This window comes from Fundulus heteroclitus, chromosome 2 (assembly GCF_011125445.2).
Source record: "Fundulus heteroclitus isolate FHET01 chromosome 2, MU-UCD_Fhet_4.1, whole genome shotgun sequence".
Taxonomy (NCBI): Eukaryota; Metazoa; Chordata; class Actinopteri; order Cyprinodontiformes; family Fundulidae; genus Fundulus; species Fundulus heteroclitus.
Genome location: NC_046362.1, coordinates 19,659,267 through 19,675,671, shown reverse-complemented (window position 1 = coordinate 19,675,671; position 16,405 = coordinate 19,659,267). Strand labels below are relative to the sequence as shown.

The 16,405-nt window shown below is 40.4% G+C and overlaps 1 protein-coding gene across 1 annotated transcript in view; it reads left to right on the top strand.

Annotated features, from left to right (window-relative positions):
• Positions 1-16,195, top strand: part of LOC105933967 (anoctamin-1) — a 29,946-nt gene extending 13,751 nt beyond the window's left edge. Inside the window, exons 9-29 of the mRNA XM_012873761.3 lie at positions 37-92; positions 411-458; positions 1,544-1,608; positions 2,090-2,224; positions 2,327-2,487; positions 4,089-4,171; positions 4,601-4,612; positions 5,124-5,198; positions 5,297-5,353; positions 5,845-5,919; positions 6,668-6,869; positions 7,124-7,235; positions 7,338-7,395; positions 8,772-8,872; positions 9,891-10,054; positions 10,153-10,305; positions 10,493-10,545; positions 12,589-12,767; positions 12,967-13,072; positions 14,349-14,898; positions 14,988-16,195. Of these exons, the coding sequence (XP_012729215.2) occupies positions 37-92; positions 411-458; positions 1,544-1,608; positions 2,090-2,224; positions 2,327-2,487; positions 4,089-4,171; positions 4,601-4,612; positions 5,124-5,198; positions 5,297-5,353; positions 5,845-5,919; positions 6,668-6,869; positions 7,124-7,235; positions 7,338-7,395; positions 8,772-8,872; positions 9,891-10,054; positions 10,153-10,305; positions 10,493-10,545; positions 12,589-12,767; positions 12,967-13,072; positions 14,349-14,898; positions 14,988-15,640 (3,098 nt within the window). The 3' untranslated portion in view covers positions 15,641-16,195. The remainder of the gene's footprint in view (positions 1-36; positions 93-410; positions 459-1,543; positions 1,609-2,089; positions 2,225-2,326; positions 2,488-4,088; positions 4,172-4,600; positions 4,613-5,123; positions 5,199-5,296; positions 5,354-5,844; positions 5,920-6,667; positions 6,870-7,123; positions 7,236-7,337; positions 7,396-8,771; positions 8,873-9,890; positions 10,055-10,152; positions 10,306-10,492; positions 10,546-12,588; positions 12,768-12,966; positions 13,073-14,348; positions 14,899-14,987) is intronic.
• The last annotated feature ends 210 nt before the right edge of the window (positions 16,196-16,405 follow it).

Sequence of the window (16,405 nt, the reverse complement as noted above, 5' to 3'; positions counted from 1 at the left end):
TCAAGATTTTGTGCTTCTCTGTTTTTGTTTCATAAGGCATCAACTCATTGCTGGCTCGAGGAGTTTACATTTCTGCCTTTCCTCTGCACGATGTGAGTAAAACTGAAAACACAGTTACCAAACTGTTCTTTGTTCTTTTAGTTTTTTGTTTTATTTACATGAATCATTCTAACAAAAAATTCCATCCAACTCAAAATTTAATTACGTAGATAGTTCACTTAATTTCAGCTCAGTACAATCAAAGTCATCACAGTCAAATACTTACAGTTTATACATCTGTCACACCCAAGAAGACCAAACACACCCTTTTCATGCCAGGGGAATTCCAACACACGTTACTGACTGACCTACAGATAGATGTTGCTCTATTTACATGCATTAGCCTAAACTGTGGTCTTGCTTTTCTTTAGGGTTCGTTCACACGGAGAGGAAGAAAAGATCAACGAAATGACAGACAGGTGGGTTACAGGAGTAAAGAAATACTGTTTGCAAATACCTGGTAAATTATACTTGCTGTAGCAAGTCAATATAATGTGGAGCCCCTAAAGGGACATTGAATGGAAATTTTAAAAATGTTACTTTCTGGTAAGCACCAGATGCCGAAAATAAGTGGAGAGCACCAGAAAGTAAATTTATTTTATTTCCCTTCACCGTCCCTTTAGGGGCTACGTAATATTACAATATTTTTTAGGCATAAATAAAGTTTTATAAATATAGATATCCAACTAATCTTAGATACCTGTAAAGGATTGTCGGTGAAAGGTCAGATCTTGTGGGTTTGTGAACACTAGCACATTTTATCTTCATGAACACCGTTTGTGATAATCCAAAGTAATGCATCTTTAAAATAAAAAAAAAATCATCCGAAATATCCAGATAGAAAATTCGGGTGCAAAGGCCTCTTCTCCTTCAAAGCCATACCTATCAAACTCTGACCCACTCGGAGCATTAAAACCTACTCGCATCTGCAGATGGGAGGGAAAGGAGAAGGCCGGGTCAGCTTCAGATAAGGTTCAGGCCGCTACCAAGGCTCCACTTTCCCCTGTTTCACAAGGCCATGCCTACCTACTTTCTGGTGTGTGACAATCAGTGTTTGGGTTTCATGTTGTAATTGTTATTGGTTCATGGTCCAAAGCTGCAGTCTGCGGTAGCAGTGTGAAAGGTGCTGCTGACATCAGAACAAAGCTGGGAGAGCAAAAGGCTGCAGCCTGAGGGATAATTTACTTTTGCTCTGTTTCTCAAATAAAGTCCTGGAACTAGGTCAAATCACCGTTTCCTTTTATTTAATAAGTAAATCAGTAATCAGTTATTATTACTTCTGACGACACCAGCAACTCGTGCAACATTTGTTCTTAGCGAACGCAGATAATAATGAATAATTTGGTGTGTAGGTGTATGTAAATATCTTGCCTATCTATGTTGCCTACTATCAAACAGTATGCATTAAACATGGGGAGGTTAAGATTAAACAATTAGACTATTTAAGTCTGATAAGAGTTTAGTTTGTAATTTTCCTCTGTATAATGTGTCTCTTTTTGTTCAGCTTCTCCATGAAGAGTGGGCCAACTATGGAGTCATGTTCAAATATCAGCCTGTTGACCTGATCAGGTACCCGGACGTTTTAGCAAACCACAGTTGTGTTTATGCGATTAGTCAACACACATACAGAAGTCTGCTTGTGATAAAATACACACAGAGATAACATCCATCCATCCATTGTGTATACCCGCTCGTCAGTGTAGGGTCACGGGGAGTTGGGGGGGGGGGGGGGGGGGCTGGTCCGTTTCACCAGAGAAAGGCGGGGTGCTCCCTGGACAGGTCGCCAGTCTATCACAGATACACAGATAACAGAAAGCACATATTTGAATGTCCTTGACCATTACTGTGCATTAGAAATAATTTAGTTATAAATGATAAATAAGGTATGATTTATGATTGTGTCAGCTACAGCTCAGCTAATACACAATTACGTTGATATTTTTTATCAACTTTAAGTTTATCGATTGTTTGAATGATGGTGATAGGAATGATTTGTGGCTTTAGCCACGGACGCTGGCCGCTAATTTATCTTCTGTCTCCATGTTTACAGGAAGTACTTTGGAGAGCAAATTGGGTTATATTTTGCCTGGCTGGGTGTTTATACTCAGCTTCTCATTCCACCCTCTGTGCTGGGCATTATTGTCTTCCTGTACGGCATATTTACCGTAGACACCAATGTGCCAAGGTAAGCAGGCGGACGGCGTTCTCAAGCTCAACAAAACGAATCAGTCTAATCTACGAGAGAGAAATGACGCGACGTTTGATGTGTTTCACATGCATATTCTAGTCAGGAGACATGTGATGACAACCTGAACATCACAATGTGTCCGCTGTGTGATGCCGTGTGTGATTACTGGCGCCTGAGTTCCGTGTGCTCACTGGCCCGAGCCTCCTACCTGTTCGACAACGGAGCTACTGTTCTCTTTGCTATCTTCATGTCCCTGTGGGGTAACTATACACCAACTCTAGACTTTGCTTTGAATGTTAAAAACAAGTAGCACACATTTCAACTCGCCAGGCAGAGATAGGAAGACTCACACAGCTTCAGTCAGTAAATGAGCCATTGTTTGACAGAGATTATAAAAGAGGCTTGAATGAAACTGACTTTTTTTTTGCAGCTCATTATTTAAAAAAAAAAAAAAAAAAAAAAACAGAAAGGAAAGAAAACGTCTGCTCCCTTTAGCTTTATCTTGGCAGGGAAACAGAGAATGTGCTAAGACGATAATCTAATTACTCTTCACCACAGAGTAGACGTGCCTTGTGAAATACTGTGGTAGTGGACATATAAATAAACCTCGTTTTCTTGATGCCAAATAAACTTCCCACATGTAGGGAAAAACCAGCCTCACTCAGTTGAAGCTGCAATGACAGATCTGTTGTCTGTGCTGCTCTCTTTGATTAGATTAGATGTCCAATATGTTAGCACTGAGTGCAGTGGGCTGTCTATGCCATTTAGTCTCCACTCATTGCAGCTGTTGAGATTTTCTATTAGATTGTTCTCCTGCATCAGTCTAATTCTGCTGAAATGATCAGGTAAGGCTCCTAGTGAAGACCTGTCACTGTCCCTAGAGGAACAACATATGCAACACACTTTCAATAAATTGCATGTGTATTTTTATAATGAATTTTCTATTTCCTTTTTTTCATTGTTAGGACGAGAGACCTTGTTACATCAAATTCCATATAGTTTTAGAACCACATATTTGGTAGTCACTACCTTCTGAAACATTATCTCCACAAACTTAAAAGCAGACATACAAAAGAAAACCGATAAAGCTAAAAACAGGACAATCATGGAAGAAATCTTGTTAGATGCTGCAAAGAAAATAAAGAAAATCTAGCATCCACAACACAAATATGCAGTCAGAGCTTTATTGGAATGGTTTAGATCAAACTGTATTAATATGTTTTTGTTAGAGTGGCCCAGTCAAAAGCCCAAACGTTAATCTAGGCAAGAATCTTTTGCAAAATTTCTAACTGTGGTTGGTCTGTTTTGCAAAGAAGATTTGGACAACATCTTCAGTCTCTGAATGTGCAAAACTGATAGAGACACCCCCAAAAAACCTTGAGCTGCTATAACAGCGAAACGTGCTTCTACTAAGTATTGACTCAGTAGGTGCTGAACACAAATATATGCATCATTTTTCAGATACTCATTGGTAAAAAGAAAAAACAAACAAAAATGAATAAAATTTGATGTTGATTTTCCATCCATAACTTTGCTTTGCCTTGTGTCATCAGATAGTAGAGGACATTTAAATTTGTTGTTGGAACAAGACAAAAATGATGTCTTAGAGTGAGAAATGCTGGTCTAATCGGAGTTTAAGTGAGCGGGTTTAAACAGTTAACTTTAGTTTTGTTTGCTTTTTTTCTAATCAGAACTGGAGAGAGCAAGCTTCCTTCCAATGCTTTTAAAAACGCCATTCCAATAAAAGTTGCAGGCCCTATGTTTGCTTGACGTAGATGACAAAATGATCTGAATGTATTCTCACGATTATCTGATTTTTATCTCTTTCTAAAAATGGCTTCTTACGCATATCGTCTTGCAGCTGCATGTTTCCTTGAGCACTGGAAGAGGAGACAGGTGTGTCTGAAACATTCGTGGGACCTGACGAGCATGGAGCATGAAGAGGTAATGAAGCAGGCTCGAGAAAAACGTGTGTGTACACACACACAAATACACACACACACACAAGTAGATTTTCTAGTTATCGCATCACATAAGAATAAATAACCATACTCGTGTTTCTGCCCTCAATTTTTGAAAAAGGACACCATTAATGGTCTCAGAGATCCCTTTCCAAACCCAGGCCAATGTGCGAAAGCAGCGCTGGTTTTCCTGGAAGGCTTTCGTTAGATCTTGACCTTTAACTTCCCCTAACAAAGCAAAACGCTTGCTGCCAGACAGTTACGCTGTGAAGGACAGTAATGGGATTGGGTCTTGGTATTAAAGGGCAGTCGATGGATAAAATAACACAACAAGGTCACAACACAAACAATCGCAGCCTAACACCAGCTGTTCTCTCTGTTTTCCATGTGTCTCCTTCTCTGCTGCCTGAAGGATCGAGTTCAGGTAGGGAGCTCGGAATGCAAGCATAACTCTTTAAAATAAAGGAAAAAAATATATATATATATAGAATAGAGCAAAATAGAATTCAATAGAACCGAGTATATATTTTTAAAATGACACAAAAAACAAGATAGTCACTGAAAATGTGAATAAGCAAAATAAATGCCTTATGGGAAGTTGATGGTAAGAAAACAGTGAGCAATAATGCTGATATTCGGCTTTTTTTTTTTGTTTGTTTGAACCCTTTAAACATAATATAAATCGAACAATTCCTGGCAGCAGATGCTGCAAATACCTTTTCATGTATTCTTCTTCTTCACATTTTGAACACGTTTTGCTGTTGTTGCTGTTTCTTTCCATCAACGAAGCACACTTTTGCCTAACGTTTAAACCCCCAATGACAAGTTGTATAGACAGACAAAATTAGAGACTCCGCATGCTACGCGATCGCTTCTGTTTCAGCAGATGCTCAGGTTGGATTTCAGTGTGCATGTCTTTTGTATGTGCTCTGCAGGACGAACTGAGACCTGAATATGAAGAAGCCCTTCAGGAAAAGAAAGCTAAATTGAAAACACAGGCTAAAAAGAAGGTATGTTTCCATGTAAGAGTTCTAATCCCTTTTCAGCACTGAACTTCTAATGCAAGTTTTACTTTCTCTCGCGCTCTTTTTTTTATCCTCTGTTTTAGCTGACTCAAGCTGGAGAAGGCGTAGATGGAGAAACCGACCAGATGCTGGCCTCCCAGGTACCGCTCCTCTGCGCAATAAGTGGATGGGCCTACTGATGAAGCACATAAATACATAAATTAACAATAACAGTCAACTATGAAAATGCACTTTTGTTATTAAGACAAATGCTACCATTCGTTTAAGCTATTAGGGTAAAAATGAAGTCAGTTTGGACTAACTCTGAATGCATGACAATATATCTGTACATAATGAACCCCCCCCTTCCTGTGCTGTGTGTGGTTGCGTCCAAAGCAGATTAGCTGCCAGAGATTAGCCCAGATTACTGACCGAGACATAAAGGGGAGGAGGGAGAGGAGGAAGGGGAGGACATTTCTGTCCTTTCAGATGGCAAACATGCACCCTCCCCTCTGCTAATATAGTGTGTGTGTGTTTGTGCAGAACATAACAACCCATCACACACCACAATGCGATGTAAAGGATGCCTGTATGTGTTGTTGTTGTTGTTTTTTTCTGTGCATCCAGCTAACACGCACCTTTGCCTTGACAGCCAGAGCCCGAGTCCTTGGACATTGAGGATCACCTGTCAGGTTATGTCATCAATGTGTCCACGTTACTGCTGCTGGTACTGCATTCAGACTCTCTTCATGTTCTCACTTTTCCATTTGCCATCTGTCTCTTTGTCGATCCTCTAGTTAATCTTTTGATTAACAGAAGGATCAGGTGGATTAACAGATAGAGGGTCATTATGGTTATTTTTCCTGACGTAGCAGGTAGCTCACAGAAATCAGTTGTTTTGGTCCTCCCGGTGCTCGCAGTCTCTGTTGGTTTGTTTGTCTGCAGAAAAATTTAGAATTCTCCAAATTTCATCCACTTATGGGGTCTTACAAGGCACGATCAGTCCTCATTGGGTTGCTTCTGAAGAGCAGTCCTTTTAAAGTGACACTGAGCAAAATTTCTTTAATATTTCTTTTCAATTTCATTTTTAGTCTAGTTTCAGTTCCTAAACAGATCTTTAAGGGATTGTTTTTCTTTTTGGGGAATAAACAACAATGTTTCGCAACTCAGTAGATGAACCAATGTTTTCTTTTACTACTGATAACGAATAAATAGTCATCTATTTAAAAAGTAATAAAGCTGACAATGTCCAAATAGTTTTAAAGTTGAAGTTTGAAAAGCCTTCAGAAAGCCGGACCCCTTTAAGAAATGACAAGAGAATCTGACTCCTTGGCAGGAAAGATTAAAGTAGTTAAAAGTTGCCTACAATCTTTGAACAGCACAAAAAAGAACAAGTTAAAATGCACAATAGCTATAATTACATTCTCCTTCTGAACCAGTATTTTTCATCTTGTGTTTTATTTTTTCATTTTTAGATTTTTGTCACCTTTTCTGCGGTATTTGGAGTAGTAGTTTATCGTATCTGCATGTTAAGTGTGTGGTCAATGAACCCTGATCCGGAAGCCAAGGCCAGTGTCAGGATGACCGTCACCACCACAGGCATCGTCCTCAACATGCTGGTTGTTCTGGTGCTGGAAGAGGTCTATGGAGCGATCGCTGTGTGGCTGACCGAGCTTGGTACTGTGTTTAATATTGTTACAGAGTAACCACGAAACAAGGATGGTTAATAATTCACATTGGGTTTTTTTCTCCCTCTCTGGAACAAATGTTTAAATGGAAACACTGTTCTAGATGTGCAGTTTAGCATACTTCAACTATTTTAGTATATTTTGTGTAATAGTTGTATGAGATATAGTAGTTCAGTTACTGAAGTGGTGTCAGTTGTGCTTTTTGATGTATTCATCGTTTTTTTTTTGTCAAATTTCCAACAGAACTTCCTAAGACAGAGGACGAGTTTGAAGAGAGGTTAATCTTTAAGTCTTTCTTTCTGAAATCCATGAACGCCTTTGCCCCTATTTTCTATGTTGCCTTCTTCAAGGGCAGGTGGGTTTCATTTAGCTTTTTTTGCTTTTTTCCCCCAACAATTTTAAAACTGTTGTTGGCCTTCAATCCCCTGTCATGTAATCCGGTCCTGTCTTCATACAGGTTTGCTGGGCGGCCTGGTGATTATGTTTATGTCTTTGGAGACTATCGCATGGAGGAGGTAGGTGTAGCTTTGCATACTGCTTATTTTTTATTTTTTGTGACAAATTGTGAGACAATGTTGCCCCATACTAAAGAAAATAAAAACTGTTTTGAAAGGTAAGCATGTAACCAAAACAGACTTAACACATGCTTAGCATATATTTAATTTTTTTTTTAAATTGCACACTTTTTTTATGAACTTTTTGTTGTAGAAAACTGTTTTTTTTTAATTACATGAAAATTAACTTAATTTGGAAACTTATTAGGCAAAGTTGCCATATGGGCTTCATGTCATTGTGCATCTGCCTTGCACTTAAATGTCACACAAAGATGTGCAGCTTTCAATACAGAACAATTCAGCAGCACCTTTCTACACCTATGTTTCTGTACCATGCATAATTTGATATCCACCTAAGCCAGGCTACCGCAGACTCTTTTAACATGCCATTAAAAATACTGTTACAAAACTCACATAAAGGCAATGAAATGCAATAGGCAATAACTTGATAATAGCGTTACCGTGACTCATGCTATACTATGCATACACTCTATCTGCACTGTTGAAGTGTCACTCACTTCAACATGCTGAGCGCTTAGACTGGCCGACATTCCAGGGAACCTGAGTTTGGTTTCTGTGTAATAAAAGAAATTAATGATAATTAATGATTAATATTAACAATGATAATTTTATTATTAGATTTAGATTTATGTTTAAGGAATATACCTGAATTTATTTTTGTCTGGTTTAGAAAAAAGCTTTTTACGCAGTGTGTTATGAGTTAAAAGACGTAACTTTATATTAACAATAGGTTTTGCGATTGAGCGAGTCCAGGCTTTTTTCAGTAGGAACAATAAGCGACCTGGGGACAACCCGGGATGACTTTTCTCTGCCAATGGCACAACAAGGGGCGTTGACCATCCACATAAAAAAAATGTAACCGAGACGTAGCCATTTATGCCAAAGAAAAAGAAAAGTCCTTCCACTGGGGATTGTGCAGGAGCTTGAGGTGCGTGTCTAATCTCGTACTTGTCGACTGGGAGGAGAGGAGGTCGAGAAGGGTTTCTCATGGGGACAAAACTGTTGCTTACAGTTGATATTAGATTATTCTGCTGACTCATGGTTCAAATTTGTGCATGATCAGAGATAGTTTCCTGAAGTAGAATCTAATGCATTGCAATTCCCTACTGGAGTCGAATAAGAAACTGTGCATCAGCACAATTCTCACAGTACCTTTACCACAAACACCTGCCTACCCTAAATAACTAAAAGTACTTGTCTGTCTGTCCGTCCGTCCAACCATCCATCCATCCATCCATCTCTCTTTCTCTCTGTCTCTCTCTCTGTCTCTCTCTCTGTCATAAACTATTCTGAGGAAATGTTGTTGTTCTCCACAGTGTGCTCCTCCAGGCTGCCTCATTGAGCTGTGCATCCAGCTCAGTATGATCATGCTCGGAAAACAGCTCATTCAAAACAATGTCTTTGAGATTGTCATCCCGTACGTATAACTCAGTGTCTTTTCATGCCATATCTAGATTGACAATAGCTTCCAAAAGACATATTTAACCAAACTAACAAGCAAGTGTGGTTAATAAAAATAAAGACAAAACATTTTGGATCAGGACCATGTTAAAACCTTGTTTTCTAATAAACCCCCTGTAGACATTTTCAGAACCGAGGAGACCTCTTGCTGTAGTTCTGAAAGTTTTGTTTTTTTCCCCATTGCATTTATGTGACGTAGTCAACAATTTACGTAGGGCCTCCTTTGTCAAGCCTTTTGTCTCACACAGCTGATGTGCAAGTTTACAGTACACACTTTTCTATTAGATTCATGTGTTTTTACAGTTAACAATAAAGTGTTTTGGCCAACAGGTGCAAACGTGCACCAAACGGCCAAAAATGCTGCACAGAGATGAATGATGCAAAACTCCAAAACACACCTAAAAACAAATGCAACAGAAAATGTTGCAAAAGAGAAATGTGCCAGCCCACTATGGGAAATCACATGGGACCAAACCCTCAGTAAAGACAAGCGCATTAATATCACTTAATGTAAATATACTGATGTAAAAAAAATATAGCCACGTGTTTAAAAAGACATGGACAAAGATGTAACGTTTCTTTTTTCCCTCCAACTTTCTTCTGAGCATCACGTTAATGTCTTTATTGAGTGTCATGTCCCACCTGACTTGTTGCTTGAGACCCCTTCATGGTCTGGCACACATCCGTTTTTACAGCAAGTTTGAAAGTTTTGCTTATGTCCATTTTCTGTTCTAATTCCAGTATTTCTCTGTTGCAACATTTTTTTCCTTTTGCTTTTCTTTACCTTATTTGTCTGTTTTGGGTCTTGCATCATTCATGTCTATGTGTAGCACATTTGGCCATTTGCGGCCCGTTTAAGCTGTTTGCTGCGCATTCACACCTGTTTACATATTAGCATTCAGACTACTGTGAAAAGATCCGCTTCCTTGAACTTGTTTGTCATTCTCTGTCGTTTTTTGTGCACTGTTTCTTAGTAAAATGAAAAAGATGTACAGAACGATACAAGAAGAAAAAGGAAAGAAAAGAGCAGCGGAGAACGAGGATGACGATACGGAAGAGATAAGACCAAAACAACAGTTTGACAAAGATTTTGCTCTTGAACCATTTGAGGGTGTTAGTCCAGAGTACATGGAGATGAGTGAGTCTAGTTTTGTCTCTGTGTCACGCTTTCGTGCACTGACTCACCCACCATTGCAGCCGCGCAGTGTAATGCTTGTGTCTCGATATTTCACACAGTTATCCAGTACGGATTTGTGTCTCTGTTTGTGGCCTCCTTCCCGCTGGCGCCTGCATTCGCTCTGCTCAACAACGTCATCGAGATTCGCCTGGACGCTGCGAAATTTGTCACCGAGATCCGGCGACCCGATGCAGTCAGGTGTAAAGACATAGGTACAGATTCTTTTCACATGTTGACCTAAATCTTCTCCCAGTCTTTGCATTCGCTTCCTTTTTCTTTTCTTCATGCTGAAGGTAGAATTCTTTTTCATACCATAAAAACTCACAGCAATCACCCACTCTCATGTGGATGGGCACTCTTCCCTTTCCCTGTTTGTCTCTCTGTTCATGCTGACTCCAGGGATTTGGTACAACATTCTGTGTGGAATCAGCAAGTTCTCTGTCATTACCAATGTAAGTCTTCTTGTGTCCGTCCTGACTTCTGTGTCTGTCACCATCCCTCATTTTTTCAGCATGGAAACTGACATATTTCTTTACGTTTTCGGACACAATATCAGAATCTAAAATACAAAAACAAAACATTGTACATTCCTTCCAACCAATGGACTTTGAGCTATTTTTCTTGCTTCTGGTCTTAGCAATAGAGTTCTCTTGAGTCCAGTCCCTCATCTGTCGTTTCATCTGGTTTATGTACCCTGACATATAACAACACACAAAAAAAGCAAACCCAGGTTAGCACTTGAGATGAAAAAGACCCTGAAACATTGATCCATCTTTTTTTTAAAGATTGTTTGGCACTCGTTGCCTTGATTGAATAGTAAGCTGACAGGAAATTTGGTTGAAAGAGAAGGGGGAGACACGTTTGACTGAACATGGGTCTACCCTTGCGCCACCCCAGTGCCCCAAAAGATGATCCATCTTTTAAGCCCAAATTAATTGTGTCTAATGTTTTAATATAATGATCATACTACAGTCATACTTGTGTTGAAATCCCTCTGTCTATCAGACGTAGACGTCGCTTTTTTCAATTAAAGGTGCATTAATCTGAAATGTTTTCCCACCGCAGATCTGAATTGCAAATCAAATGACGTATTTGTAGATCAATTTGCATTTTACGCTCATTTCATTCCCACCTTCTTACATTTCAGTCCTGTAAACAAACCTTTTGATACCCTTCTAGTTAACCATATCACCTAAGTTCAGTTCTCTTGGTATTTACATATTATTAGAAAATTATGATTTTTTCTTTAAAGAGATCATAACAATTCACTTGTCCCACATGTTTTGATACATTTTATATCATATTAAGTATTTTACACTGATTGTGGTTGTGATCCTGGTTTGGATCAGGTAAGATTCAACTGTTCTATCTTGTGAATTATGCCCCCCCCCCCCCCTTATTCAAACCGAAAGGGCTGTGAGCGGCCATCTGCTGTTAAATATTGTTTTTGAAATTGCAGAACATAATTTCTATTCTGTGCACTATTGCTAAAATAACTTTGAATAATTTATTGTCAGAGCAGGTAGGAAACATCTCTGAAGTAGGTACCAATCGACTCTAATCATCACAAAATGTGTCGTAACAGAAGGCTTCCTTTTGTGTCCGAAAAAGTTGAGTACAAAACAAAAAAGTACAAAATGACCAGCACCTGATTTGAACACCTACATACATGCTAAACATATTCTAAAAAGGCACAACACACCTGACCAAAGTTTTAAGATCAGGGAAGAAATTACCAGCGCTGGTACTTAAGACTGGTGGATCATAACCAGGGTGTAAGTGCAAAAAGTCAATTTTTGTCTCTGGCTCCACTTTCCTTCGTTTTTGAATTTTGAAGTTCAACTTACAACCTTGTTGTAATCTAGCACCACTAAAAGGTAACACCTTTAACCTTTGTCCTGGTCCTAAGGGAGGAATGTCCAAAATTTCCATCACGAGGGCCACGGCCAAAAAATATAATAATGAAAAAAAGGTATCCAAAAATGATATTGTGAATTATTTTTACCTGCTACACAAAATATAAAAATGCAATATTTTAATGAAACACATTAGCCATATTTGTTGTTGGAAAGAGGTGTGTAAATCACTGTAGATCCAAAATTTATTAAGTGTTTTGCACATCTGCCTTACTTCGCTAATTCTTTTGGGCTTGATTGGGGGGGAAAACTATCCTACATTTGTCTTTGCTCAGAAGATTTGGATCAGTCTTGATCTAATGCAAAGTCTGCATTTGAGTAAAATAATTGGATAGATGTGCTCCTATTTGCTTTTAAATGAAAGATAATGTAAAAAGTGCTGTTATTAAAAGGCAAGCACTGCTTATTGCACCCAACATTTTTAATGGTAAGAAGATTTAAAATTTGTGTTTAATTTTTATCTGACGTCGATGTTGAATCGATATCGGATTACTTGTTTGAAAAGGTAATGAGATTATAATGACCCGGCCGTATCTGCAGCCGTGCCTTTGAACCGTTCCTCCGTGTTGATCTTTAAAGGCATTCGTCATCTCCTTCACGTCGGAGTTTGTTCCAAGAATGGTCTACCAGTACATGTACAGCGGGAACGGCACCATGAGCGGCTACACGGAGCACTCGCTGTCCTACTTCAACGTCAGCAACTTCTCTCCTGGCACAGCGCCAACCACCACACTCATCGCCGGTGTCACCATGTGTAGGTCAGCGTGATTCTCCTAACCTTGACCTACCTCGATCTCGCTTTAAATCCCTTAGCCAGCAGCTTAAGGCTTCCTTATGTGCAAAATTTGGCAAGGATTTCAGGGTCCCGCTGAGAGCAAAGCACCATCACCGGCATTGATTTGCATTCAGGTATACTGAGCTGAGAAGCTCCTTGTTTATTTGCCTTTTCTCTTCTAGGTACAAGGACTACAGAGATCCGCCATGGGCACCAGATGCCTACACTTTCTCCAAACAGTACTGGTCCGTCCTTGCTGCTCGGCTGGCTTTTGTAATATTCTTCCAGGTATCAAACATAGATTTTTTTTATTTTTTGGGGGGGATATCTGTTATTTCAATAAAATATACTTGGCATTAGGCTTTCAAGGCCAATTTCTTTCAAATTTATGAATTTCCAGAATACTTAAAAATGGTATATTTGAACAAGTCTCCAAACAGCCAGCAAAATACTTCTATTTCTTCTTACTTAATTATTATTTGTTCTATTCCGTCTATTTGTTCTTAGTATTAATTTAATATTAAAGGAAAACGTGGTTTTAGTATATTTGGCAGCAATGCCAGATTGAGGTCTAGGGTATGATACCACAACATTGGCAGGATTCCTTTGGCAGATTCTTTCTCTTCTTGGCAAGGACATACAAGCTTAACCAGGTAGGACTGAGAGCATCAGTCAGTCTGAGTTCTCAACAGAAACACTCTACTGGGTTCAGCTCCAGGACCAAACTGGGTCAAATCCAGAGCTTTCATATATCTTTTTTTATAAAGCTGTTTTTTTTTTTTTTTTTTGTCTTTCCTAACTGTACACGTCAGCTGTAACCATGCTTGATTTGAGGGATTGCATCAAAGTAACGATGTGCACTTCATGGTTTCCTCCAGACTCACTTTGTTTGGATTGTAACCAAATGGTCGATTGTTCGGTCTTCGCTCGGTTAGAGCAGATCACGTTTGAGGATTACGCCAGTTGAGATCTGAGCTCAGTTTGACTGCCTTCTGGCGAATTCCCAGCATGTGCGTTTAGGGAAACTTGGCTCCTATCTCACCGTTCTACCCTCAGGTTATAATAGTGTTTATTCAAGATTTTACGGGAGCAGGGCTCTGGTCTGCTCAACTCTTTAACCAGTTAAACAAAAGAATACTAATGGATGAAGAGAAATCATACAGACCACTCAATGGGTTTTATTTCAAGTTTGCCATGTTTTTAGCTCCTTTCATCTTCCCATTAAGTCTGACCACCCCTAATGTTTATGGTGGGGGTGGTTGATTAAAAGTGATGTGCAGGTTTTTTCCAACACGTATTTATACCGATGGTAAAATAACACACAGCTGGACCCTATTTTATATTAGGTGATTTCTGAAAGCAATTGTTTTCACTGGAGTTTATTTAAGGTGTCTGCGTAAAAGCAGCAGAAGACCTCCACATTTTTTTTAGATTTGTATTTATGAAAAAGTCCTTTTTTCTCCCACTTCTCGGTTACACACTGCTTTCTGTCGGTCTGTCACATGAACATGACAAGAACGGAAAAACAGCTTTGTTTCCTCTCTCTTTTTCTCCCTTTGGTCAGAACCTTGCCATGTTCCTCAGCATGCTGGTTGCTTGGATGATCCCAGACGTGCCCCGATCGCTGCGAGAACAGCTGAAAAAGGAGAACATGGCGTTGATGGAGTTCTTGCTAGAACAAGACCAGGAAGCATGTGCCAAAACGCTCTCCCAAAAACACTCAACGCCCTGCTTTCCTGCCAACATAGAGATTGTAGTGGAGGAGGCACCAGAGAGGGAGGACGCGTGCCAAGTGGGCGAGAAAGAGGAAGAAGTGCGGGTTGAGATCAACCTGGAAGAACCCGGAGGGTTTGATACCGACCCAGAGGTATATAAATCATTTGAAGAAGCTGAAAATAACGGGGAAGATGAGCCAAGGGGTGAGGAGTGTGGGGAAGCTGGTGAGGCGGAAAGCAAAGAAAAGGAAGAAAACGGAGAAGTGAGCGAAGAGGATGCGGGAGAAAAAGAGGAGAGTAGAAAAAACGACGAAGGTGACGTTAATGAAACAAAGGAAGCTGAGGAGGAGAACTTTACCGTAGATCTGGACTCTTTCATGAGTGAGTTGGGTCTGTTAGGTAAGAAGAAACAACTCTTCAGTTTCAGTCATTTACATGAACTCTCATACGATGTCATCTGATCCATTTCTCTTCTTCTGTTCTTCTAGATGAAGAGCCTTCATCAAGCGCGGCTGTGGAAAAGGAGCTCCCCCTCTCAGACTTCAAGCAAGGTCAACAGAAAGTCAGGGAACCTCCGTCCCATCCCTCATCCCACAGAGGCTCGTCCCAGAGTCTGAAAGGCTCCAGGCCCGACGTTACAACATCCAACGTTGGAACCAGGATGTTGTCTCTAATCGCTCCTCCTCCCAGAGAGCCAGACTCCAGGGTAAAATCCCGCTGCTCCACCCTTCCTTCCCGTTACAGAGGGGCCGAGGCTTTCTACAGCCTGCCCCGGCCCAGCCTCTCCACCAGCCTCACCAAGCTCCAGCAGGAGCCCTCGCTCACTCCCCTGGTCCCTTTAGGCTCCGCGTCCCCCAAAGCGCTCTCTCCCACGCACAGCCCCGTTTCCCGCTCACCACCGCGGGCCGCACTGACACAACAGCCCCAAGCCTCGCGGGAACTTTTCATGCTGAAAGGCCCTCCGCCTCAGCTGCCGCGCTCCAGGGGCAACACCCGCTGCTCCACCCTGCCTCCCCGACAGAGAGCGCCCGGTCCCGAGGAGGCAGCCTCCAGGCCAAGCCATTCTTCCAGCTGCGCCAAGCTTGGAGAACGCATCCCTCCTTCACCCAGTGAGCTGAAGCACAGTAACACTCGGGTTTAAGAAGAGCAGCGAGTAGAGGCTGAAGGCTGCAGAGGGAAGGAGAGGACTGACCAGAATAGCCTCTCCTGGTTGTGCGTGAGGCCGCAACCCTCCCGCTTACAACTGGGCTCTAAGGAAAGACCATCCCGGACAAAAGGACGTCCTTTTCATCCTTATAATCGTCACAGATGTCACACTATTTATATCATTTTTTTTATATCGATTGGAGTTTTAGAGCTGAAGAGTTCAGAGAAAAGTTCCTCAGAAACTCTTTTTTTTTTTGCCATAACCGACTTGTTCTCTTTCTATTTCACTTCACTTTTGAGTGTTGTTTCATTTTCATCACTTGGATTTCTCAAAGAGGCGCCGCAGTGTTGTTATTTGCATTTATTTTTTATCGTCGGAATTGTTTTACACACATGGAGCGATGCTGCCGTGTAGACCCGTTGGAAGATGACAACTAGAATCAAGAGCTCTGCTTGTAGCTTTTTCTGTTTATTTTCAGTGATTTTGATAAATAAAAGATGTAAAATTCTAATAAAACAACCACATATTTTTGAAGTTGTTTTTTTTGCCCCTTGTTCTCTCTCATTTCTATTGCATGCTTTATTTCGCAAGTCTTTATAAGAATCTTTCTACAAGCGCCGTTTATGTCGAACCAATCACCGACAAACGTATTTTAGAAGACCTTAAAAGTGAGTAAAGAATTTAGCAGTTCTTATCGGTCCATCTGGGTAAATTTGAATGTCATCGGTATGTTTATGGTTTTCAATTCCAAAAGTAAAA